This window comes from Anopheles bellator, chromosome 2, assembly GCF_943735745.2.
Source record: "Anopheles bellator chromosome 2, idAnoBellAS_SP24_06.2, whole genome shotgun sequence".
Taxonomy (NCBI): Eukaryota; Metazoa; Arthropoda; class Insecta; order Diptera; family Culicidae; genus Anopheles; species Anopheles bellator.
The window spans coordinates 38,837,759-38,865,701 of NC_071286.1; the positions used below are offsets into that span (position 1 = coordinate 38,837,759).

At 50.9% G+C, this 27,943-nt stretch overlaps 1 protein-coding gene across 1 annotated transcript; it reads right to left on the reverse strand.

Moving 5' to 3' along the window:
- Positions 1 to 463: 463 nt before the first annotated feature.
- On the reverse strand, positions 464 to 18,898 carry LOC131206885 (neuroligin-4, Y-linked). The gene is made up of 11 exons (XM_058199473.1): positions 18,573 to 18,898; positions 18,219 to 18,382; positions 10,154 to 10,315; positions 9,887 to 10,084; positions 8,012 to 8,254; positions 7,777 to 7,927; positions 7,488 to 7,700; positions 7,168 to 7,306; positions 3,766 to 3,917; positions 3,235 to 3,341; positions 464 to 1,485 (listed from the first exon to the last, which is right to left on the reverse strand). The coding sequence occupies exons 1-11, from the start codon at positions 18,890 to 18,892 to the stop codon at positions 464 to 466; spliced, it is 2,871 nt and encodes a 956-aa protein (XP_058055456.1). The 5' UTR covers positions 18,893 to 18,898.
- Between the last annotated feature and the right edge of the window lie 9,045 nt (positions 18,899 to 27,943).

Genomic DNA, 27,943 nt, shown 5'->3' on the forward strand with positions numbered 1-27,943 from the left:
TGGTGGCTTGGCCGGGCGCTAGTAGGGCGGCCTGATTAATTACACCTAGCGCCGGCGCCGGTGGACCAAAAACCAAAACGCGGGAAGGACATCCCGTCCCCCCACAGTGGCTGGCCAGGACTCACTCAGCTCTCGGCTCCTGCGACGGTGGCTGCTGCTTACTATTCATAACCTATCGAAATTCATCATTAACATTCGCTCTCTCGGGGTTTCGCGTTGTCCTGCCTGTCTCTCCGCCTGTGTGCCAAGCCGTGTGCTGTCCGCGGACTTTTTGTACACCCCAGCGCCATTGTTGCCAACCGAATGGGAACAGAAAACCAGTTTCCGACGCCGATGCCGGACGACTTCGCGGTTAGAGGGCGGTCGTGGCACCGTCTAGCGAGGGCACAGGGAGCGCGCCTCCCGCGCGGCCGAAGCCAGTGGCCGCCATCCGGACGTCCTCGAGAGCGAACGACACTTAACGTCACACGCGCAGCTCGTCCATCGTGACGACGTTCGGGGCGCCGACGTTGGGGTGACCACCGGGCGTCAGGTTGGCCGACTTGACGCAGCTCTTCTTCGTGAGCGTCCCACAGTTGCTGCCGATCAGCTGGAGGGCGTGCGCCGGAAGCATCCCACCGCCCGTCCCATCCGGGACCGATTTGAGGTGCTTCGGCGGTGGTGGCGCCCTCTGCGGCAAATCGGCAAACTCCGGCGGTGGCATCTGGTGGTGGTGGTGGTGGTGCTGCAGCATGGCGGGGTGATGGTGGCCCAGGATGGTGGCCGGATCGCTCTTGGCGTGGATCGTGAGCGCTTCCAGCTCGCCGCAGATGTTGTTCGGCATTTGGCCGTTCTCGGTGCGCTTCTTCGTCGTGATGGATCCGCCCCCGGTGCCCCCACCACTGGCACCACCACCACCACCGCCGGCGGGGCCGGAACCGGCGCGGGGCTCGTGCAGCCGCGTCTTGTCCCGCTGATAGTACACCCCGGCGAAGATGAGCACGTTCAGGATGAGCAAACTGCAACCGATCGCTATCGTCACGCTCAGCGCCGTACTGTACGCGGCGAACCCGTCCTCCTGGGACGCGGAAAGGCCGGCCCCGCCTGCACCCGTCCCACCGGCTGACGACCCACCGGCGCCACCACCGGCCGCGTCGTCGTCGGGAGCCTCGGACGATTCGGCCATCACGGGCCGGTGCCGAGGGATGGCGGTGCCACCCGTGTGCACCCGCGTCCCGTTGGGCAGGATGCCGTAGGACGAGAAGTTGAGCAGCGAGAAGACCTGGGTGGTGAAGAGCGAGTAGTTGCCGTGGGCCGGATCACGCTGCGGTGGGTTGAGCGGCTTCACCGTCGGGAGCGCGACCGTCGGCTCCTCGTCGTCCGCTTCCAGCTCGTGGTGGGCGCTCGGCACATCGTCCGTCCCGGGTTTATGCAAATCCGGCACCAGGTTGAGCCAGAACGACAACCGGTGCGCCCGGTAGTGGTTCTTCAGCTTCGGTTTCGTATCTACCGAGGAGTGGAGTGAAAGATGACAGGAGAGAGCAGAGTTCCATTAGGCCGACGTTTCTTTGCCATCGTCTTTTTTTACCACCACCCCGCTAACGATGCCATGAATATTCGAAAGTCCACCGAGATTCGCCCGAGAGTGAACCATCCCCGTGAAGACACGGGGAGTCACGAAGGGTTCTAGAGTCAGGTTTCCCGGCGGTAACTATCGGAACCTTTTTCGGCAGGACGTGACGATCCGATTCGCCACCACATAGGGGAGGCGTCGGGGGAATTGAACAGAAAAAGGGCCCTACCCCCCTTGAAAAGACAATGCATTCGGCAGCGCGCCTTATTATAGGTTATTCAATAAGTTTTGCGGTTCAATAAAGGAAAGGCGCTGCGACTAGGCTAAATTAATTTTTTTATGTTGGTACGCTCTTCATATGAACGTATCTGAAGCTTCAATCAATCGGTCAATTCATTCTTTGTTTACAAGCCATTTAATATCGACGTGGCACAGGATCTTTTCAGAATGGAAAAAATCAAGTATGATTCAATTTTTTTTAAAGGTTTAAAAACGAAGGAAATTTATGGACAAGGAATCTTCACCTTCAATTAGAACATTAAAAGGGACTTTGTGTGTTTAAACGTGGTCGTACGAACATTGAAGACGATTCACTTTAAAGACGGACACAACTCGCTGAAACACACACCGGCATCGTTGAAAAAAATACAGGATATCGTATTCGAAAATCGTCGATTCACTGAAAGAGATTTAGTACAAGGCCTAGACTTCTCATCGAGCATTGTAACCAATATTTTGAGCGATGTTTTGAATTCCTGAAAGCTGTTTGCTAAAAATGGAACAAAAACGCATTTGAATGCAACTTTCTCGGCAACATTTAGAGCGTTTTCGAAAAGATGAATTGGATTTTATGCATTGAATCATCCTCTAGGGATGAAGCCTTGGTCTATCACTACGATCCTGAATTAAAACAAGAGGCTAAGGAGTGGTGTGAACCTGATGGTTCGAAGCGAGTTCGAGCCCAGAAATCGCCCAAATGGGTGTTACCGTCGGTTGTTTTGGATGGGAATTGAATTTTGCAAGCGGATCACTTGCAAACTGGTAAAACAATAAATTTCTTATTGTTGTAACCTTTTAGAACAAATGAAACGGAAAATTTGAATATCAAGTTTGCAGTAGAAAACCATCCTTCATTAGGGCAAAAACTAAAACATCCTCTGTCACAAGAGCTTTTTTTTAAATATAAAAAAAATCGTGAATTAAAGTTCGAAATGTTGAAGTATCCAGCGTATTCACCACATTTGGCCCCTAGCGACTACCATCTGTGTTCAAACCCAAAGAAATGCAACGTGAAAAGCGTGTCTCATCAAATGATGACGTCACAACAAATGCGGAAGCGTATTTTAAAGATGTTCAAGGAGACCATCCTGAATAATAAAGTGTGTTTCAAACCGAAACATTGTGTGTTTCTTATCGAACCGCAAAACTTTTTGAACAGTCTAGTAGGTCGCCTCCCCACCCCGGGGCGGGGGGCCGATAAGTTCACCGAAACGTCCCCAGAAACCGTGTCCCGTGAAAATGGTGACCAGATCCCGGCCCGACCTACGTCACAGGGTTTCCGCAACGTTTCCGCCCGAACGTTCTGGGCCGCATCAAAGCGCGACCTTAAATTGACGCGAGCCGCGAACGGAGAAGGTGCTCCCGACTTGGTGCGCCCCGTTGTTGGGTCATGGGGTACTTACCGAGATTGAGATACTTTTTGTGCACGCTCTCGTACGGCGTCCACTCGATGTTCTTGAAGCGCGTTCGGTCCCGTACGTGATCATTTTCCAGTTGTTCATTGGGGTTCCTATTAACAGCGGATGAGCAATAAACCGAAGGCCCAGGGCCGTGTGCGTATGTCAGATAGAGAGAGAGAGAGAGAAAAAGGGGAAAAAAGGACAGGAAGAAAAAAATGAGGGCGATGAGTCAGTTGAGAGTGCTCCAAAACGCGCTCCGAGTGCGGAAAAGGAACACAAAGCGGACATTCGAGTGCATCCGGTCCGGTCCGGGGATATAGAGTTGATGGCGATGTTGGACACGAATGCTGGCCATAATGCTGGCAGTGCCGAGAGAGAGAGGCCAGTGACTGGACCGGAGTTTTGGCCGACCCACGCGCCGCCGGCCATTTGCTGGCCGTCGCGGTCAAGTGAGGTGAAACCGGTCACGGGACAAGGGAGTGAGGGTCGGGGCGAGTTGTGCGGGGGTTTGAAACAACAACTACGAGCACATACCCGGCACGGATGAAGTTGGACCAGTAGATCATGACCGCTTCCGAGAGCGCAATCTCGGACTTGGTGTAGTTCCGCGTGAAGTGATTGAATCCTCCGACGAGCGGCGCCCCGAACAGGTACGGCAGGTCCTCGCCGTGGATGCAGCCTTGGCGCTGTGGAAAAAAACGATGGGACCACCGTTGAAACATTGTCCGTACGCTCGACGGTTTTTGGGCGAACTGTGGCCGAGTCCCATAAGTTCCGACTACGAGCCGGGACCTTCTGCTGCCTTCGACCGTGCGCTCGTTTGTGTCCTTATGCGTACCGCGTGCCATTTTATACTGTGCGGTTATCGCTTGCGGGGCACGATGATCAAACGAACGGAATGCGAAGCGAAGCGACGGACCCTAAGCCACCGGGTTTTGAACACCGGAATCGAAATCGATGCACCGAACGCATCGAAGAAAAAAGCTCAAACTACCGACCGGAGGTCACGCTACCGATGGCAGGATGTTGCCGGCCAACGGGACGCACCGCTTCCGAGCGACATCCGGGAGGAAAAAAGGATTATTAACCTGGACCGGACGTGAGATTCGCCTCGCGGGTTACGCCTTTGGGGCGGTTCGGTTCGTATTTTATTTCGCTGAGGTTTTCCGTTTCCGTCGCCGTCCTGCTGCGGGTTGCGGGTGCGTTGCGGTCGCGCTAAATCCGCAAACCGCCTGATTCAAACAAACACACGGCACGGGGAGCTTCGATTGACATTCAAACTTAGCGCACGGTCAGTGCGCGGTCAGGCACCCGATTCTGGGAAGCAAAACACAAACCAAACCAGCGAAAAAAGCGGTGGCTTCGAATTTTCCCTCTCGGACACGGTCAGGACGCGAATTCTGACCGGGACCAAACCGAGGGGCGGAGAAACACAGCTTCGGACGGGCACAAAAAATCAGATCCACCCAGCGGGCGTCCGGTTGTAGGGGTTGCCGAACGTTGCAGATTAGTTGGTCGCCGTGTCCTCGGCCGTCCTTGTTCTCGGTTGTAGGTTTGCGCCTCGGTGGAGAAATAAATTCGTTTGTTTGCTCATTAAATCGAGCACCACAATAGAAACACGAAATGCACACGAAACCATGACATTTGGTGGCCCCGCGGGGAAGAGGCGATGAAACTGCGCTCCCCGGGGCCGGTTGCGATGGGAATGGTTAAAGCGAACGGCAAATAATAGTTTTCCCGGCGGAGTTTCCATGGAGTTTCCAGCGGGACTGTAAAATGGTGGTCGGTCGGGCGAAGACTCCGAGAGCGCTTCTTGGGCGACTCTAGGCAACTTCAGGCGCTGGTTGGCTTCACGCAGGCGTACATTCCGGTGGTTTCGGTACGATCCGGCGGCCACGCCCGCCAGCGTCGGGAGGATCCGTGGGGATGAGGAAACGGGGCGTGGGCAAAGTTCTGTTGCCGTGGCAGCCATCGACGGGGGATTAGCTGGAGGGCTGCTGGACAGCAAAAGTATTGCCCTCAAACTGGATATTTAATCACGGCGTGTCCTCGGGCGTCCTGCCGGTCGCGCGGATGATGCGTGGTAGTAGTATTGGGTACAACCTGCTGCCGGATAACATTTCTCCCTCGACCGAATCGAACTTGTTATTTTCGGCCAACCGGGCCGGGGACGTTTAACCCGAACGAGCTGCCGGCGGGGTCAATCGGTCGGTGTGCTGCGAACAGATTCGGTGTAATAATTTATGGAAACACAAGCTTTTTTGCGGGTGGCGCGCTCCCCTGCCGGGAGGAAGCTCTTGATTTCCACCCCCGGGGGGGCACGAAACCGAAGGAATTCCAATATCTTGCGCTCCCGAGGGACAGCAGTGGGCAGCATTGTGGTTTGACTGTTTGTTGCATTGTTTCCTTTACAAGAGATTGAAAAATAGCTAATCGGGAGCGAGCGTATCGATGGAATGTTTTCTTTATAAATTCTGGATGCTTTGCGGCGTGGTCCGATATCCGAACTGCCGAGGGTGGGCTGGACAGCGGAAGACCCAATACTGAGAATGTGATATTGACTTTCTAGGGTCCACTATACGGCACTGGCACTACTAAATATTTCAGACGCTTCAGACCTTTTTTCTGTACACTACATTCACGCCCAAGTCAATCAACATATTCCGGAGTTCGTTGAAATAAAAACCGGGCCTGATGTTCAATATACTGCTGTGGCCACAAAAAATCGGGAATTCGCTTGTAACTCGAAAAATCTTGCAATATAACCGATGTCTAGATTTGGTCCAATTTTTGAATAGCCTTCAACACATTCTACATTTCGTCTTCTATCTCAACTATTGACTGGAAAAGGTGTCCTCGGATCGGTCTCTTAACGGTAGTGAATAGCCAGAAGTCACATGGTGCTAAGCCAGGCGAATACCGAATAAACCAAGAAGTATGGACCAGGAATAGTCTCTCTACGAATAAAGTCTTTTTAAGGAATTAACACAATTACGCAAACGACGCATAATGTTAATCTTTGTTGACTGGGTAAGATAAAGATAAGGCTCCGATAAGGAAACAGCGAATAATTCATGACTAAAAATTTTCCGTCAAGTCCAGTTTCTGCACTTTCCTTGTGCCACTTAGTAACAAAATGCTTAATGTAATAAGGCAAGGTCTGAACGCATTCTGTCATCTTCTGCTATACTGTAATGGATCTTTGTAATGAAAATTTTCCGGCAAAAGCGGGAAACTCTTCGCCATAAGCTTTGGAAACATCATTTAAGTCCTACGATGGCCTGAAGTCTTATCAGAAAAAGAGCGTTTATCGATAAACAGTAAAATAATTTAAAATTGTCAAATTTACTGTTGTGGCAGGTGGAGAGAACTAGCACATGGGTAAAACAATGCTAACAAACCGATTCCCTCAATTTTGAGCGATGTTTTGAGGTTGAAGCAGCAAAATTTATCCCAAGTATGTTCCATTTAGGCTGAGGTTTAGTCGGATCGAGCCGCGTAGCTACAACTATGGTCTTCGGGGACGTTTTCTTCGAAGGATGTGATTTGGTAGGCGAAAAAGACGCGTTGCGCGATGGACTGGTGCTCGAAAGGCACCTTCTACTTCTCGAAGCTTTTGCTAAAACATTTGCTATTCTGACAGGCTTGTGCCTTCGGCTACAAGGACTATGCTAACTGAAGCCACCACTAGTCACAGCCAGTGAGGAGGGAAAAAATAAAAGACGGTTGATACCGTCCACGTGTGCACTGCATCATTTTGGACGCTGAAAACCCAATGGCCAGTCTATAGACTGTGAACGAAAGTGGGAAACGGCCCAAACACCAGGAAACCTGGTCCCGTTCGGCCATGCGCCCATGCCACGTGATTCGTCCGTCGAAGACGTTGGAGCTAATGAAGCAGATCATTTGCCACGTTATCGGCGGTGTGGGCCTTACCTGGGGAAAATCGCCAAACTTCGTCTGGTAATCGAACACGTACAGGAACGAATTGCGATGGTCGGCCGAGTGCAGGTCGGCCGTCTGCACGGCGGGCGCCACGTGCCGCGCGTCGCTGAGCGCCTCCAGCGTTTCGTCCCTGTTCCGGTCCGGTGGCCGCGCGATTGATGGCGTGTAACGAGGAAAATAAATGGCTTAAGTCAGACCCGGGGCCTTCTCGAGAGTTCATCCGATGGGCTGCGTTTTCTGGTTCTTGGAAAACGGACACCCGCCAGAGGGGTGGACGGGGACCACGAAAGGGTGGGCTATGCCGACCTCACCTGATATTGATGGGATGCTGCACCGGGCGCTCCCAGTCGGTGTACTCGTTCACGATCGTGGCCAGGATCTCGTTCAGGTGGAAGCTGTACGTGCTCTTGACGTAGTTCTTGAGAATCTTTGTCCGCCGGTCGGCCTCGATGCCGTACTGGACGTCCTCCGAGTTGAACGCAAAGTATGCTTCGGCCCTCGTCACCCCCACCAGCAGGTCGTACCTGCATTGGATGGGCCGCGGATGGACATAATTAGCCCGACGGACGGACTGAACGCTCCCGAAGGACTTGGACTTACTTGGACAATTTGTTAATAGCTAGTTTGCGCAACAGGATCGCGTTGATGGTGTTGAGCGTGTTGTGGATATGAGCGGAAGGCTTCACCGCCGACGGCATACCGCTGTAGTCGCTGTAGTGCGTCCCGTCCATCTGCTGGATCTCGCCGGTATCTAAGGGCCGGAGAGAAGAGAGAGAGAGAGCGTGCATAAAAACCCGGCCCCCGGATACCCTGCTTGAGGTCGTCTGCGGCTCACCTATAACAACACCGTCGACGCTGGGACCGAACGCGTTGCCAAAGTCCGGGGCCCGCACGCTGGTGGACAGGATGTCCTCGAGCGGCTTGTCGCGCAAACACTTGAGCAGCAGCTGGTGAGGTAGGTCCGGCGAGCAGTTGACGTGGTGCGAGACGTACGCCGCGAATTTGGCCGGTTCGCCCACCAGCGACCACGGTGCCAGCCCCGAGCCGGACATCATGATTGCGCGATGGAACAGCAACCCTGCAACGACGGCAGGACATGCAAATGAGCGCCGCTGCATTTCTGGGCATTTATTGCTCCGTGAGGTCCCGTGGGGTTCTGAACCTGACATTCTGGGGCCCCCATTTCCAGGATCACCGTTTGCTGCACTCTCCATTGCATTTGGGAAAACATTTGCAAACCCAGTTACTGGCGCAAGCTTTGATCATAAACGATGACACGCCGGGTCGCCCTGGTCAGCGGAGGCCAAACTGGGCCAACCACTGGGAGTCCGGGCCGGGATTCGTTCCAGGAAAAAGAAGCACTTCGCTGGCAATGGCAATTGAAACGTCACTCAAGTGCACGCGCCATCGCTCCGACCTCCGCCGGAGCGTGTGTGTTTGTTGTTGATCAAATATTGGCCAACCGTTGCGCATTAGGGGCCGCTTTGGGGTGGGCGCCCCGTGCGCCATCTGGCGGGTGTCTGAAAAACAACGTTAATCATAAATCCTCCATAAGGCCCCTCCGGCGGGCCCAAGCTCGAACGACGTGCAGTTTCGCAATCGTTCCGCTCCATTTTCCCAGCCGGCTGCTGCCATAATTTGCATGTTAAGCAAAGGACCGCCTATGCCGGCGCCATGTTGGTACGCACCAAGGGGAACCGGAAACTGGTGCTAACTGGTGCCCGTGGGGGCATATAAATCAAGAGCACCATCTACGGATCGGGAATGCAGTTAATGATGGCAAATAATGTTTTTTTTTTCCATGTCGCCCTTTTATTACGGCCAGTAGTTTACCAATCAAGCGAGGCACGCACCGTGTGACGGATTCGATTGGAGCAAAAACGGGTTGAAAACAGTTTCAAATTCCAATTGGCAAATGATACCGTTAGTATCACATACCGTTCGATTTTCCAGCGTTCCATGCTACGTGTCGAACAGTGCAGGACTCGCAGGACCATTAGCGAGCATTCGAGAACCGTAAAACATGGAAGTTATTTGAAAAATATTTTCCATGCTTTTTACAAGGGAACAGTAGCGGAATGCTTTCTGCATTCGGCAGAAGTATGAAACATGGCCACAAAATGAATGGATACGCGAGTGCTGTTCTGTGGTTGCTACAATTTCCCGTACATTTGAACTGGACTGGCCATTATCTATAAATGATCAGAATGAAACGTGGGAAAACGAGCAACCGAACGCGCGCACGGCTCAGGTGTGAAAATAGCAATCAACCCCCTGAAGTTGTTGTTCGGGAAAATACGAGCTAGAATATGCTGATAGTGAATCGTTTCCAAATTAATTGAAATTGAATACCGTTGCGTAGAGCTTCGGTCGGAAGCCATCGACAATGCAGCAGTTAATCCGATTTCGAAACCGGAAGGAATGCTGATATCTTGATGGGGCCAATCTAATACCGTCGGTAAATAAGATCGAACGAGGCAGCCCACAGAGCGCTTTGCTGGCTTTTCAATAGCTTGACCATGGGTTCGCTGAAAACACTCGATAAATCTCGATCGGTGCCATTGTGGAGAATACCCGGCTGACGGCTGCCGACAGCGGGGATTGCAAAATTGAATAGGATGAAGAAATCCTTATCCTTGGCCCGATCTCGGTATCCTGGAGTGATGCCCCGGGACCCCCGCGGGATTCTTGGCGGGCAGGCACAACCTACCTTCGGGAACCGCCGCCGACGCTATCAGAAAATGAACACATGCGGCCCCGGTACCGTGGCCGGCCAGAGTCACACTCTTGGGGTCTCCGCCGAATGCTTCAATGTTTTCCTGTATCCAGTGCAGGGCCGCGATGATGTCCATCAGCCCGTAGTTTGCCGGGGCCTTCGAGAACCGGTCGACGTTGGCATTTAAAAATCCTGCAAAGTTCACAATGGATGGTTTGTGAATAAAATGTATAAGCTTACTCCTGGGAAGCTGGCACTTACCTAGTATTCCTAAACGATAATTGATTGTAACTACTAAAATTTGTCCAAAACTGGCTAGAACGGACCCGTCGTACGGGTTGCCACTGTTCCACGTGTACGACTCGCCGTGGACGAACACCATCACGGCGAACTTCTGCGAATTGGAGCTTTCCCGCGAGCCGGCTGTGAAAAACGGGGAGAGTGAAACACAATGCGCCACGTTAATGGATCGCCACCGATGAAATTCGATTCACGGCTCTGCAATGATGGATCTTCCGATACTTTTATCTATGCTCCGGTAATGGCACTTTGCCGTTTCGTTATCGTTGCCGTTTAAATGCTCATCGGTGTTGGAAAACGGCCCCGCTATCTTAAGTGTTGGAAGAAGTGCTTTTTGTGTAGAAGAAAAAGCGATAAACCTAAAGACTGTAAACCAATGGAACAAACGTAGTGGAACATGTGATAACAATCCCATTTAATTCTGTAGAATCTGGTGTATAATTTAGTTGAATACGGCGCCCTTTAACGTTGAATTGTGTCCCCCGAAGCCCGAGGTTCGAGGTTTTCCGAAACCGATTACAATATAATTCAAACTTTTTTCCTGCTCGAATCTGGAACTCGCTCAGAGTCCCCTATGCTTTCGACGCAAATATGGACGAATATTTTTGACTGGCATTAAGCCCGGAGACACGCCACAACCAGACCATGCTCGTTCGTGTTGGTTTTGTTGCCTATTATGACAGGTGAACAGACATAAATCACGCCCGTGTGACGGAAAATGCGAACACGCCAAGCCGGGCATGTGTCATGGACACAGCTCCCCGAACGATGGAGAGTGTGCTTTTTGTACGATCGAAGCAAACATCGTCCTGTTTTCGTCGCAAAACACTTGTGACGACCATTTCCGAATTGAATTTTCCATAATCTGTATCGAGTACCTTCCGGCAATCCGCGGTGCCGAGAGTGGGCCTTAACAACGTGAGCTGGATGGCGAACACCGAGTGCTTGTGCCTGTTGACCCCGAGGGATCGACGTGGGAGAAATTGAAAGAAAATTCAAAACTTCTGAAGGGCCGCTAGGTAAGAGGGTGCCAATACCGGCGTCTATTTGCACAGTTATTCAGATTGTTGTTGATTCATTCACCGTGCGCCGTGCGGCCTCGTTTCTGCTCGATTGTGCCCCGTGCGCGAAGATTGGTTCCACTTTGCGTTACATTATGTAGCATTAGTGGTGACGAATAAATAAAACGCAATTCATCACATGCTACATGTTGGACCCTTGCGGCACGACATAATAAGGTCGGATGCAGAGTTTGGTACGGTTTGAAAAGTCTAATCCTTTTCCAACAAGACGACGGTAAGACGGTGTGCCAAAAAGTCCTCTCGAATTATCGTACACGTGGTACCGGCAGGAACAGGGTCTAAGACGTGTGTGACAGCGGATATCGCACAACAAAACAGCGCACACACCGCACTGTCTTGGGCACTGCTGGTGGCGTGGCGACGAACCCCTGTTAAATCCTGGCCCGACAAAGTTGTCAAGCGACATGCGCGCTACCTAACACAGCCGACTGGCGCGTCCCGACACACTTACAAGGCTTTTCTCCAAATGAGCTTGTCGTTCACATCAATGAGAATTAAGCGACCGTTGGGGAAGTGAGCAGCCGCCGAAGCCACCGTGACCAGCCATTTCCACCGAAGATCCTCCAGATGGAGGCAAGCGACAAAAAAAGGAAGTAAACCTATCTGTCAAACGAGATTCGAAGGTATGCGAGCTTCGGTAAGCTTCTAATTGGATGCTTATGTCGTATAGTAATCCGCTCCTTCCCGTTTTCGCTCCATTGGGACCGGATTTGCTACACGTTTAATCCATTAGAATCCGTCGTGAGTGTGTATGGTACCGTTCGCTGCTCACTTCTGTGTTCGAATGTGTTAGTTTTTGAGGTCCATTCGCCCACCCTTTTTTCCGCCCATTCGATGGCGATAAGCCCGGAAACATGATATCTTTGCCCAGGAGTAACTTGATACTTTGTATGATGATTTCTTTGTCGACTGTTCGATACACTGGCGCTGGAGGAGTGAGAGTTGCCCAGCGCTTATGGCACTTGCCGGAAATATGGGCAAGCCAGGGACAGGGACACTGCTGTTATTCGATTTCTCTCGATGCCATGGGTGCCAGGTGTTTAAATTAACGCTCGTGGCAATTCTTGTTTTTTATGTTACTCATATTTTAAAACTTGCATTCTATGAACGTACTGCCGAAAGGAGGTCAAAGCCCACCATATTTCAGAGGAAAATGCTTTATATTTACCATAAATATTGATACAACCAGATCAGTGGTTGTGATTTGTGAACGGTGATTTAGCTGACCTTGTCAATATTTCAAAATCTTGATTCAAAATGTTAGCTTCACCCTGAACCTGGCTTCGTCCCGAATCGCGGGTTTTCTGCGAACTTGCGCCGACCCCATGACAATGCTCCCATTCGTTTTGGGGGGGATCGGTGGGGCCTAAATTATGCCGCATAAATCTGCACCGATAAAGATTGTTGAATATTTGGTCTATAAATTTCAATATGTTTCCCGTTTGCTGCGATTCACGAACGCGAATCGGATCCGGGCTCCGGCTCTTGGCACCGGTAGCGGTATGGCCGGTAGCGCGACAAAATAAATACTCTACCAACGCAATAACCGCAGGCGACCCACCATTGTTTGAAGAAGTTGGCCTTTTCCGGTGGGCTTTTCTGGTTTCCTCGCAGCCTACGCCAGCCACCCGGTAGCATACGGTTCGGATGTGGAAGAATTTATGATTGGCATTGGCATAAACGGCATCCGACGAATCACGATCGATCGCTTGAAGAAGGTGACCGAGGTCACCGGGCGTCCATGAGCGGATAAAAGACGCCAGCACCAGTGCGGCCAATTCCCCCCACTAATACGGAACGTACTCGTCCGAATTCAATTTATCTCCATTCAAGTACGGATTGCGCTCCGTGCGACCGGGCCAACCACTGCCACTTGAACACGTCCAGTGTGGTCCTTCTGCTTTAGCGGAATTTTGTTTTGGCGCCTTCTGGCCACGGTGGCCCAAGATGTTCCCAAGAACCGGAAGAGGTTCCCCCCCCTCCTGGCTGAATGCTAAATTCGAGCCGCACACATTTCTCGCTGGTTGCGGTTTTTGGGGCGTTTCGTTGCCTCATTCGCATTCCCGGCCGTGCGTGGCCGTAATCAAAATTCATCTTTATTAAATTGCTCCATTAATAAGATATTCCACTGGATCGAATTCAATTGGCTGGCTCCGTATGGTTGGCTCTGAGGTGGACCAGAGTGCCTCTAGAAACCGGAGGCACAGGCCATCAGCTGGCCAACCTTATGGGCGGATCTATTCGGACGCTCTCGAGCTTGGCAGCTTGTGGTCGAATAGCAATTTAAGCACTGCGCAGTGTGTCCCCTTCAAGTAGGCGTTTTTACCGTCGGCCAACTACCAAAAGTGGTCACCGGTCCTGCCAGGACCCCTTGCGCCTGTTCGTAGCTCTCGGAGCCAGAGTGTTTCAGCAATTGACAAAATTTCAATAAAAACACAACAACGGCACAGCATGTTTAATAAGTGAAGCGGCCATGCGTCCGACACAGGTGTGTCCTTCGAAGGAGTATTTAGTTCTTAGTTTTATCGATGTTACAAGAATGGGCCAGCCGAGTCGCCTCAGCCTGTTGTCACAGCATGGTTCCGACCGGGCACCATCCGATCCGCACGTGCTCACAGGCGTAGCGTACGGAATACGGAAAGCGGCCGAGCATAAATATAATCAGTGGCCGTAGGAGAACGAAGACTGCCGCTGGTCAGGCGGTCATTTAATATTTATAAGACTCTGCGGACCTGCCTGAAACCGGCCCCGTTCGTTCGGGTATTGTGAGAGTAAATAGCCTGTGTCTGCCGGTATCTGCCAGTGCCAGCAGCGACTGTGGAAACACAGAACTGATAGCATGCATTTGGCAGGAGGTCAGAAGATCACACGGGCCGTACGTGGGAGCTTTGGGAAAAGTTTGATTAATTTGGAGTAGCCAGAAAATGCCGCACTCATGCTCCTTCCGGGGCTTTCGCTAAAATAAGTGTTTCCGCGGAAGTTGAATAAGTCTTTAGGTTTCCTCCGAATATGGTTCCCTTTCATGTACTACAGGGAACAACATTCGCCTTTGGGTGAAAATTTACAATTTGCTGTACATATTTAGAGAAGTGGGGTTTGCTCCGAGTTTATGTTGCTCTGGTTTGGCTTTTGGCTGCAGAACACTTTCGAAAATCCGGCTCAAATCAGAAATGGCAAAGTGTGCAAAAAAGTTGGGTATGCATCAGTTTTCCATTTACGACACAGTCCTTGACTTCCAGATCAAGAATGAGGGCCCCAAGCTAACGGGCACCGGACGGGTTTCGCCCCCCGGTCCTCGAACTACTCTCCGGGATAAATCAATCAATATCCGTCTTGTGTGGATTCGACCAATCCAGCAACCCCGGGGCGACCGTGCCACACCGTGACTCGAACCGCATCTCATTGGTTTTTGGTTGAAAAATATGTAAAGTGTGCTTGTTTTTCACCACTCATCCGCACAGCTCATCCATCATGCCGTGTCTGGGGGCGAGCCCCGGGGACCCAGAACACGCACACACGCGTCGTACGTAGGCGCTACACACGCAACCCGTGTTTACATACGCTCGGTACGCCCGCCGGAAGCGGGAGCTGGCGGAAGTTTTGAAGCATCACATCGTGAAGTGGGCCCGACATCGTGTTGAGGACGGATGGACGTCACGTAGCAACGATTCGAGCCCGACGGAACGGGCAGTTCAGTCCTGCTGGCCGCCTGCGCCAGACGTCGAACCGGGGCAGGAAGTGTCAAGTCACGGCGTGCGAAACAATTTGGCGCCTCCCGGTCCACAGGCCACAGGGACTGGACTCTGTTTGTCCTGCCGGAGTCTGCCGGACCGCCGATTGGCAAATGAGTTCTGGTAATACACAGAGAGCGGGGATGTGCGTGAAAAGGATAAGACGTCCCGGGCAAACAAATCGGAATCGGCCAGGCCCTGTCATGGCCCCCCCACGCCCGCCCCCAGGGGCCACAGATTGAGTGCTCCACCGAGTGGGGACGGCGAAGATTTATTGATCAATCAAACAAATGATTAATTGTTGCCGGAAACTGTCAGTTACGGGCAAATGCGTTCCACCATCGCGCGGACTCATGGCCTGGCATGGTGGCCGAGGTGGGGACGAAGTTTCCTTCCGCCAGAGGCCATCGGGCGAGCGTGTGCGTGAGGGGATCGCCCACCGAAGCACTCGAGATATTTGGAAATTTAATTTATAGAGCTAATAAGATGAGACGTCACATTGGCCCCGTTAGCTACGGCACGTTGCCGGCCAGGATTCCCGGCCAGTACCCGAAAGAATCTCACGCCCAGGACCCTTAATGTGCGCACGTATATGTGTGAGTGTGCGTGTGTTTATACCGCACGTCGGATTAGGTGCTGGCTCATCAAAGCCCTGGCAGTACCACGCGTGGCACCGAATGGCGGGTGTATAATTAATGGCGGGTTTTATGTGTGTTATGATGCCCCGGGACATGACGGAAAACGGAAGCGAGCTCCAGCCACACGACAACCTTCGTCAGCTCCGTTCGTGAGATGTCACCGTGTAAAAGACACATTTCTTCGCGAAACGTGGGTCGAAGGCTTTTAGTGGGGGACCACCCCGGACTATGCTGCTGCTGGCGATGTCCCCTGGCGATTAATACGTTTCCATTGATTTATTGTGGGCTCCGGCGACGGTAAAGGGTAAGGCGGCCTCCTTTTCTGGTGCGACGGGCATCGAGAATCGTGCCGAGCGGCATCCATCACCCCGCACCCCAGGACTCCGATGGAGCTAATTTTATTTGTTCGGTATGATTTGAAATACTGTCCCGGGTTTTTGGGGTCCGCCCGTGGGTCGTCTCTCGTTCGACTGTCAACTTGTTACCGTCCCCGGGCGTTGCGTTGTTGATTGCTTAGAATCCTTGCCCTATTCAATGTCTAATAAATATTGGAGCCGTTCCGCAAATCGTTGCCCTTTCGCTACGGTTAATAAAGTACGGCGTGTTTTCCCCCAAACGATTACGCTGCGCGATCGACCGTTTCACTTCGTTTTTCTTTTAACGGTGCTTAATCTAAAATTCGCACAAAAAAATAGGACCGCAAATCAACGTGCTGGCCGTGGCTGAATTTCGAAAAACATTACGGTTTCTGAGATCAAAGATAGCCCTGTCGGGGGTTTGCTACCTGCCAAAGTCGGCACGCTGCCAAAAGGTCGGCCGGGCATCGAAATGCAATGATTCATTGACTGGCAAAGCACACGTGTAACACGTGGGTCAATAAGTCCACACGATGGGTGCTGCTGCACTAGAGACACACATTATTTTTACAAAATCTTTCTACATTTGTGCAGAAGAATAAAGTGTTGATAAATCAGAGAGGACTATTTGGGCCTGGATTTTGCATCATGATGTGACAAGGGATAACACAGGAACCCACCACTAAATGCCAGAGTCTAACGGATAATCTTCTGGGCCCGACGAAAGCCACCTGAAGCGACCATAGACGCCAACATCAGCTGTGATTTAACGATTGTTGGTCGAAACGAACTTTTGGACTCATTGACTCGCACAGTACACACATACTCACACACATACACGTCAGTTTGAACATTCTCCGAAGAATGTTGTTCATTAAACGTGGATGCGAGCGCGGAAAACTCTCGGTTTTATTTTCCCGGCTCGGTCCGCTGCTTGCCACGTGCAGGAATTTCGTGAGTTGATTAGGAATCACCGGCATTTTAATGTCGATTGAAGAATGTGTGGCATCGGCCCGATGCCTCGCCTGGCCCCGGCCCGGCCCGCTGCGATGATTTCCGGGCTGCCCACGCCGGGCACCGTCGTCATTGGAATGAAATATATCCTGTGGTCGGTCTCGTGTGTCAAGGATTTTTTCAGCCTGCCTTTCGCGCTCTCTCTCTCTCTCTCTCTGTCGGTTTTTATCTGCCTCTCTTTCTGCTTTATTAGGAGTAGATTATGATTTCATTGGGGCCCAAGCCTCTGGTCCGGGAAGGGTCCGTCGGGATCGGACGGAAGAAAGCCGTAAAAAATACATGAAATGAACATGAGCTTCCGGCCATTTACGGGCGCGCGTTTCACGGGCACGGGCCCCCGGGGGTGCGCGCCTATCAAAAAAGGATTTCGGTTTTATTCGGGCTTCCCTAACCGCCCGCTGCGTACGGCTTCCCACCGTTTTTTATCCCCCCCGGGCCCGGGACGGAAGTGGTCAAATGTTGGTTGGGTCGGTACCGATTAAGCATGACGATGACGCGCGCGGACAGCGAACGATGTCCTTCCGTTGGTTTTTGTTTTTTTCCGGTTTTTGGTTTGCCCACTAACGGTGCGCGCGCGCCACAGAAGGTGGCGAAGGGGGGGATTTTGCACTCCAAACATAAGAAAAGACCCTCCGAGACTTTTGGGCGTGGTGATGATGGCCGGCCCAAGCGGCGCTCCGACGGGAAGCTGATGCTACGCGGAGCCCGTTTATTCTTTCGCCGTTCAGTGTGTGCCAAGTTTTCCGATGTCACAAAATCGATACGCTGGCCCGGGGAGCTGTGGGTTTGATGTATTAAAATATAATCTCCCGTTCTTGCCGGGGCCCGAGGAGCTCGAGATGATGAAACGCTCCAAACGTTTCTCTCCCGAGCATCGCGTGGTCGACCGAGCGAAGTGTCCCCGGTGCTCCCTGAAAATCTCATGAAATCGTCCTTTCCCTCCACACGCCCGTGGTGGTGGCCCGCCGGGTTCAGACCACTCGGCTCGGCGGTTTGTTTCATTCGGTTTGTTTGTCTTTCGTGTTTTGGCCACGCCACGAAAACATCCAAAGTGACACTTGGTAACGACACCGCTATGTGTGGGAGGGTGGGGGGGAGGAAGATCCTTTGTGTGCCTTTGGGGTTCCTTCTATTTTTGTCGCACTTTGGTGGGTCCACGTGAACCAGAAGCTTCCTAAGGGAGGCGATTCGCTGTCGCTACGCACCTTGCGTCGGGACGTAGATATTCAGATAGAGGCAGTCCTCTGATTGATTGCGCAGGTACGGCAGCAGACGGCGGAGGTACTCCAGCCGACCGCGCGGCATTCGCTCCAGGGCCGCCGTTTCGTTGTAGATGTCGGGAAGCCACTGCGGGCAGACGGGGCTGAACCTGGGGCGTCGGCGGTGAGCGCGTGGGGAAGGTGAGTAGAGAAATAAAAGAACATCCGGTTAGCAGTGCCGAAAACACCAGGAAACAGGATGTGCCGCCGATGCCGTCGGTTTTGGTTCGTTTTTTTCTTTTCCCCACACTGAGCGGCATTCGGCATCGGCTTCCGGAGCAATGAGCCGAGGTGTCTAACCTGTCCGCCTTCTTCACCCCCGACCACAGGGCGCCGGTGACCGGGGGCATGAAGCGCAGTATGCCGACCGGGGGCGACGCGTACGGGATGCCGCGGTACGCCTCGACCGGATCGAGGTGCCGCCCGTCCAGGTGCTCGATGGTGCCGGAAACGGCCCCGTACTTGGTGTGGACGACCCGCGAGCTCGTGGGCTTCTTGAGCGCCGGCTCGCCGTCGTCCAGGTGGTTGCCGCCGCCGGTGGGGCCGGCGGTGCGGATCGGCGCTACGAGCGAACACACGGCAAACACAACCACAACAATCATCACCGTGGCGGGCAGCATGATTATTTGATGCGTCGCGCCGTCGCTGCGTCGCCGCCGCCGACGTCGTTCTTGGGCTGTCGTTGCTGCCGCCGGGAGATGGCTGGCCACATCGCTAGCTGCACGCACCGCTCACACCACCCACCCGCCAGGGCACCGCCGCGAGCATGATTTCATAATCATATTTGCCGGGCGTCGCCTCTCTGGCCACACGCGTACACACGCTGTTACACTGTGAATTCTACACCGAAGAAGCTGTTTAGCTGGATAGACGAATTACTTCCGCAGCCCAGCCCGCTCACTCTCACGCCCCGTGCGGTCGCAAACCCCAAAACGGCTTTCAACACCCGTCCAAACCACTCTGCGGTCACATCCTTGCGGAGCACTAACGAACACCGTTATTCTGCTCGGTGAGCTCACACACGCAGCACGCTATTCACAGTTTGGTAACACGGATTTCTTTCCCAAGAACGGCTTGAACTCCTTTCAAGGATTCGCCCACTATTGAGGCCGTGGTTCGGGCACCGACCTCGCTGGCTCATCGATGACGTTAGGGCGCAGAACTTCCTGTCTCTTTGAAGGAAGTGCCATTTTTCTCACCAACCCACACACACACACACATGCCCGATGGCCACTTTAATGCCGCCCCTGATTCGACGGCTACTTCACACCACTTCACACGGAACGATGACCGATCCGGATCGGTTGCATCCGGATCAATACCTCGAAGTGTCCCCGAGTTGACCGCCGGTGGGCCGATAATCCGATCCCCAACCCTATCCGTAACCTCCGTAGGTTTGTATCCAGCCTCCAGTAATCCTCGGTGTCACGGGTGCCATCGCACGGTCGCGCAGCGAACCACGAAGCACTAATCACAAGCTTCGCGACGCAACCGATGCACCGTCGTTCGGTCCCGCCAGGCGTCGGCCACGACTGGCGACTGGCGCCTCATGCTGATTGCCCCCGCGGCTCGCGACCCCCGCTTGATTCCTGCCGTCGGTCGCCGTCGGTCTGCTAACGACAATAATTTGGCTCCATTCACAACAAACGGCACCAGCAGGCGATCCGCATCGACAGCTCCGAGCGGAGTACTTTTTATGCCGCACGGGACATCACCACCGTCATCGCCATCAGCCACGAGCGACGACGACGACGTAATCACCACCCGATGGAGGCGCCCGGTCCCGCACGGACAGCAATGCCGATAATTGCTCGTCCTTCCGCTGGAAAAGCGGCACGCTCTCGCCGTGCTTTCACTTGTGTCACACCCACGCACGCACCCACACGCCTTCACGGTGCCGTGCCGTCGTCACTGACCACCACTGTTTGCAGATGATTAGTACGGTGTCCTGCGACGGGAGCCACGGGGCAACACCCACACGGCACAACCATGGGTGCGGGTGGTCCAGGGGGACCAGGCGGGGGAGGCTGTATCGAGGTGCGTAAGGTGTATCCGTTAGTATCCGACCGTGGGGCGATCCCGAACCCGAACTCTGACCGAACGTGTGCCTGTGTGCTCGATGCCGTCTCGTGTTCCAACTCCGACTGACGGTCCGTGCTCTAGTTACGCGGATGGCATCGCACACAGGCGCGAGCCGGCGAAAGGTCTACGCCCTCTGCCGGTCGGTACGGCACTCGCCGTTGGCCGTTCGGCGCATGTCCGGTGTGGCTGCGAGGTCGTATAGGACCTCGCAGCAGCATGCCGAGCGCAGCTGAGTGACTTTTCAGCTGTTCCGTGAGAGGCACGGGCACCGACAAAACGGGGGTTGCCATAAACCGGGCAGGGCTGGGCCGGACTCTGTTTCGCCGAAAGTGTAACGGATGTTTTTGAATATTTAAACCACAAGTGAATTTTGCGCACAGTGACAGTGGTGTGATCGACAGAGCTGGAGGTGGCTTAACGGACAGTGGAAGTGAATGAAAGTGGAAGTCGGTCCGTTCTTGAAGATTCAATGGTGCAATCTGATATTATCATGTTCTTCGGAGCAGTGAGTTTCGTGTTCTGTTCTGAATCGGTTGCTTCATTCGGCTTTGTTTGTTTTTATTTATCGTTCATATGTTTAAGCTGTTTTAAAGTTTGTATTATCGATGCGTTTCATGTATTTGTGATTCCGTTTTGTACTGAAATATATTAAACTATATAATATCGTCTCAGCGGTATATAATACCAAATATTAACTATTTAAACCATTTGGCGACCTTGTTTTGAAAAATAGTGTTAAAACTAGGAACACATAATCCTTTTGCCCATGCGTTTCCATTACAATGCCGTGACATCCTGTATACACTTGTTTGCCCTTTTTGCTTTTATTGTGTCGTTAAAATAAAAACGTAAATGATTGAATTGATCTCCAAAGTGATAAATCAGTTTTTGCGTCCTGTTCTTTGGTTTTAGTTAGCATCTGGCATCCTATTTGCAATCCAGGCTTGTAATACAGATGCTTTTTGAGACTTGAGTACACTTTTCTTTAAACTTGGGTACTGTAACACATGGTCTTAAAAGTCCCGGCCCAAACAACGAAAACATGGTTTTTTGCTCAAAACTGGCTATTTCATCAACCTAAATGCTTTCAAGAGCCACGCAATAATTACAGGTCATTCTAACATTTCAATACCACTTTTGTAGAATGATCTTTATCCTTTTCCTCAAAAGAGGCTTCAGTTTGGCTGTGGCTGGTTGGGTTTGGCTGTGTGTAGATCAAAACCCAGCTGTGCGTAAATGGTTTAAAACTGTTAGATCGTTGATCTTTAGCTCCTAGGCGATGCTCTGATTTCCAACATGCCGATTGTAGTGTATGTATTAGTATAAGCATTCCGTGTAACCGAACGACCGAACAACCGAAAGACAGTCTAGTCGCGAACGTCTAAGATGCAACACCGATCAATTTTAATTATTTCTGTGATTTTATCTTTATTTTCAACTACTGGTCTGCCTGGGTGAGTTGCATCTTTACCATAACAAATAACTAAAACGCGTTGACGAAACCAAAATTGTACATAGTTAGCTGTTACAGTATCGGCACCATAAACACCATCCACAATTTCCACGGTCTGGCTTGAATTTTCGCCATATTAAAGAAAAACTGTACAGTGCACTTAATTTTCTCCCAATAGACTTCCGTAACACCCTGCAACTCACAACTGAATGGAACAAACAAAAAACATTTTTTTTAGTGTGAAATGTCATCTTCACAGCGAGCATAAATTTGAGATATCGATCAATACAGCTACAATAGAGGAAGTTATGCATTTTTTAGCCAACCTTATTTGAATAATACACCATGCACATTCCAAAATGCCGAGGCCGATTGTTGTGCTTTCTAACGCTTTGGACTAAGTTCAACAGCTGCTCTCCACTCAGATGACGATCGTTTTGATTGAAGTCATGGATCCATGTTTCATCCACTGTCACATATGGACACCAAAATCCTGTTTATCACGTTTGAAAATGGCCAAACATTGCTCAGATTCATCAACACGGTCTTGTTATTTTTGTCAACAGTGTGCAAAAGGGACAGCCACTTAGAACAGAGCTTTCTGATATCGTGAGGTAACTAACGACTTCACTTTTCGATCATTAAAAACTATTTTGTGAATTTTTAATATTTTCTGGTCTTATCGCTTTATTTGGACGACCACTGAGTTCTGTATCATCGTGGTCTCTACGACCACGTTTGAAGTGAGCAAACGAACGTTTTATTGTTGTTTCTGATAGAGCGGATTCGTAACAACACTTTTCAACTATTGCTGCGCTTGAACGGAATTTTTATCACGAAGCAGCAGTTAGACATTACAACACGAAATTGATTTTTATCCACTGGTTTGAAAATAACAGAATTGGTCACAAACTTATGAGTAGAATATTACAAAATTTTGACAGCTTCGTTTTGAAGGTTAATACTAACTAAAAAAAGCGGTAAATGCAATAGCGCCATCTAAGTGTTAGGCTCGAGACTTTCCAGCCCATGTGTTACAACGTGCACATTATAATGATCATTGATTTAAAACAAGGACATAATACTATTTCTGAAATTTCATTTCGAGTTTTATTTCCCTCAGACCACGCCACCGTGCTGAGTGCTGAGTTGGACGTGGAAATATTTCAAAGTTTGTCACCGCGCGCAAATTGTGACGCGCCAACGCGTGTCACGACAGCACGCGCAGCATGCGGATGGCGTGAAATAGATTGACACTGAACGGCGCATCCCGACGGCTGCGGCGTAAGTCAGTCTGTGAGCGATCGTGGCGTTGTCAGCACGCGCACCCGCACGGGACCGAAGATCCTCGCGCACCGAGTGTCCACCCCGACAGGAGCGACATTCCTCGCGCAGTGTCGCCGAGTAAAATAAGAAAAAAACACGAGAAAGCATAGAAACAATCTTAAGCGAACACAACATAAATTCCGACAACCGAAGTACGACGACGACGACAACGACGACGGTGTGTAAAAATATTTCTCTTCTTTCCGCGACCTTGCGGCGAAGGAAAACGAAACGAACTGAAAATTTCAAAAAAATCCCATTGTGCGTGCCCGCGTGAGTGTGTGTTGTTAGTGCTCCCAACGTGGTTAAAGTGAACGGAAAAGGTAGAATTTCAAAAAACGATCGGGGCGCGTTCAGCATCGCGTGAATCATAATCTTCCTGCGCCTGGGGAGCGATCGCTTGACGGTCGACCTTTTGGTGACATTTCGGGTATTTTACATTTGGCCGATCGCATTGTTCCGACTGCACGACCGGAACTGGATGAGTGGAGTGTGCTGAACAGTTTGAATATTTAAACACCTCGAGTGTAACCACGTGATACGATCGCCGACGTTTGGCGATTGGGCACAGCGCATCTGCTCGGCTGCATGCAAAAGGTCATCTCGGCTGAGGGCACGCCGTAGTAGGATCGGGTCCTAGCCTAGGTTCACTCACCTGGTGCACGGATCAGTTCGTGTGCACTTTCGCGCTACATAGTTATGCACGCCCTCCTCGTGCGTTTTGGGAGGAAGGCCGATGTGGGGCGCACAACGGGCACGCATAAGTAACGGCCGCCGACGACGACGACAACAAGCGGGCAAACGAGGGCGCACTATGGCAAAACAAGATCGGCCTCTTCCCTTACGGCGTGAGGCATTTTATAAATAACACACCAAACGATGTACGAGGAGGTGTCTTGGGTGTAGTTGTTGTTGTTTTTTTTCTTCTTTCCTTTCGAGTTCTCCCCAAGATGCTCATATTCCGAGAGCGCGCGCGTTAATGTGCGCTGCCGAGGGACGATCGCGCGCATCGCAACGCGGCGATGCACGACGGAAGAACCCACCTCGGAAGGCGGTCCGCATCCTCGGATGTGGCATCTGGTAGGCCAAAGTGAACGCACGCTGCTTGCGTGTGTGTTGCCAGTACACACCTTTTTGGCCTGGCAGCGTCCGTCCGTTGAACGCGCGTTTCGGGTTTGGGCTGCGCTAAATTTATAAAGTGTCACACCGTCAACTCCCCGATGCTCTTCGATGGTGCGGTATCGAAGCCGTGAAGACAACGCGGAACGGAACGGAACGATCGACTAGATCTCTTAGCAAAGTGGGAGAGAGAGAGAGCGATCGTAGCCGGATCGTCCGTGTCCGTGCGGCACGTAAGCGCGATGTACATATTGGGCCTCGGATGATGCCGGTTGGACACTAGGAAGTGGATTCGGGAAAGGAATCTCGGACGTAAAATGCTTTCTCGGTTCTCGGGCCCGGGCCGGGCTGCTCGATCCACGTGCTTGCCATCGGCCACCGGGCCATCACAGCACGCAAGTCAAAGGTCGATCCGCAGCCGACGTAACAATGAGGAATGCAATCACGCGGACGTCGTTTTGTTTTCCTGTCATCAACATCGAACGACCACTTTCACCACTGCGCACTGAAGGATGTATGTCGTTCAACAATCGCCGTCCGCAACGCAGCCCTGGCAGCCCGACCACGGTGACAATTATTTTTAGTTGCCCACTACAACTACTTTCGCTCGGTGCGATTGGTTTGTCAACAGAGGGAACTGGCTGCAACCACCACCACCACCACCACGGCCAAAGCCCAAATGTCGCAGCGCCCGGTTGGGTGGCTATCCCTGCGGTAGGCACGCTCATTGCGTGGCGCGAACAAGAGTTAGAGCGTTTTGCGTTGTGTTGAATGCACGCCCCGCCAAACTTTTACAGCTGCCCGGTTTTTCAGTGCGGTTCCCACAAGTTCTACAGCATAACGGCCGTCCTGCTAGGTGTTGAAGGTTAGGGAAGAAAGACCGGGTGACTAACGAGCAAAATATGCGGGAACCGGGAGATGCGGGAGATTACCGGTTGCTTTTGTGCTTCTTTTGTTACGGCTCCTCATTATTGACTAGAAGTGGCGGTGTGGAATTGTGAAAGGCTACGAAACGTGAAGGATTTCTTTCCATTGATGGTTTGACGGAACCGCACAAACATTTTTCAAACATTTTCCATATTGAAGTGTATAGAAATGTTAACGGAATGAGTTTCATAAAACTATTGCCAGAATCTCATTTCTAGTATGGAAGCCATACCATGTTTGTACCCAGGATTAAATATTTGCTCATGTAACCATTCTGTGGGTCTTTTTTGCTATTCATTATTTTATCTTTTGAACAATATTTTGGTCCAGTTTTTTGTTACACATATTACTTATGATCTAAGTGATGTGATGCCAGCCTATTTCGCAACTCCGCCAGCACGCTCAGACATATCAACGAAAGAGAGTTAAATGATCGAAAATATTTGCTGGATGTAGCAAGAAACTAAACCATCAATTTTTGAAATTTATTTAAAGTGATTTCATGTTTTAAAATGGATAATTAACACTAGATATACGAGTCATTTTGACTGGCCTGGTATTATACAATGGTGAGCCATATAAGATATACTTCTTTTAGATGCTTAAACTTTTACTGGAAAGGTGCATTCAAGACATTTTTTTATGAAAAATAATTTTGCTTGCAGAAAATTGCAAAATATGAAAAGGTCTTCCACTTGAACGTCACGATATTTAAAAGCTATGACTCACGACCTCGATGACTCTGTTAATGTTAATGGCTATGTTAATTGGCAGAATTGTCGTTTTTGGGATCAGAAAACCCACACGTCGTACAACAGAAGCCAATGCACCCAAAACAAGTGACTGTTCAGTGCGGATTTTGGTCCGCCGGAATCGTCGACAGCATACGCTACCGTGCAATGTTGACTGATTGGTTCTTTAGCGAAATTGAAGATGAGAACTTGGATGACATTTGGTTAAAACAGAACGGGGCTATCTGCCTTACAACGACAGCCACGATCCATTGATTGCGCCGCATCTTCGGACAGCGAATAATCAGCAGAAATGCTGTTTTGAATTGCGCGAATAATCAGCAGAAATGCTGTTGTGAATTGACCTCCAAAGAGTTGCGATCTGACACCATTGGACTGTTGGGGATCGGCGAAAGATAACAAACCAGCAACTATTGGCGACCGAAATTCACATTACCGAGATAGGACCACAGATAATCGAAAATGTACTCAAAAATAGGTCGAAATAGGCAGTGAAGCCAGCCGTGGTGACCAACATTTGACATTTGACCAACATTGTTTTTCATAAAAAATGGCATGAATTAACTTTTTTGATAAAAGTTCAAACATTGAAAAATATTTAGCCGTCTTTGTTTTATAGCCAAATGAAAAAGTGTATCATATATGGCTCACCCTCACCCTATTGAAAACGGTGGCAGATCTAGTGTTAAAAGTATTCACAACAGTATCGTAGATGTTTGATAATAAAATTTTCCAAACGAAACTAAACAACCCGCTTTTGAACTCCATTTTCATAATAACGATTTTGAAGATTTATATTTTCGTCCAAAGTATGAACTTATAATATAATGTTGTTAAATTATAAACTTTGTACCGAGTACTTATGTCTAGTAGATGACTGGACAGCCTAACTAGCCTAATGACTTTATAGTTATGAAAACATGTTAATTCATCATCATAAAATTGTTAAGAGTTTGTAACCTCTTTGTTGAAGTCTTTCGGCGTTAAACTTTTTACAATCTTACCCGCATTATAAGCAAGGAGTTTGCTTAGGGCAATTCGCACTGAAATCAAGGACTTACGAATCGAAAGCCCCTCACGGTATGCGTTGATTGCTCGAACTGTATGCATGCCAAATGACCAACCACACTGGTCTGCAAAACGGCAAAACCCGGTGAAAACATTGTACCGTAAGGTCAGAGGTAATCATCCTGATGCGTTCCCCCTTGATGCGTACCGTTGATGGGCGGCAGCATGAATGAATGATGGAACGTTTCAATCACGTCTGCCGATAATTTTAGACCATCAAACAACCGTGGGGGGAACATGGTCCGAACGAACCGGGCGGAAGAATCTCCCCGCATGCCTGGTGCTGGCGAAATGCTAACGCGAACCACACGCCTAGGAATCGTGTAGCCACGGACATTGCTCGAACGCATAGCACGAACGTTTCACCATTAGTTGATGATCGCCAACCTAGCGGGAGCGTGGAGGTGGCCGGTGGCGGGGAAGGTGGAAGCCATTATTTTTACATTTCTCATACTTCCGACAAATAGACGCGCAGCGAACAGATGTTGGCATTCCCATGCCCCGTGAGCCACGCCAGGCGAGCGTCTTGTGGGGCGAAAGCCAAGCGAACGACACAGGACAAGACATGATCCGAAATCGGAATGGTTTTGGATTTCCGTTCAGTGCAGCGGGATGGGCTGTTGGTGCGGTAACCCCGCTCCTGGGTGGATTCCCTGCCGCGAAGGGCTGGACCGATTTTGCACCGAACACTGACAAACTACCGAAAGGTTACGGGGGATATTAATGACCAACTAATAGCACCGACAACTAGTGGTCCTGCAGATGACGGGCCCATTCGATTCGGTCGATGAAACGGATCGCACATGGATGCCGACTGGCAAATGCCTCCGGTTCACGGAAGCAGATGATAGCAGACGCACGCATTAATTAGCCGCCCGTCTAGCCGGATCGTCATATCTGGTCTGGTCTGGCTGGGCGACATCTTTCGTTCGAACCATTTTTTT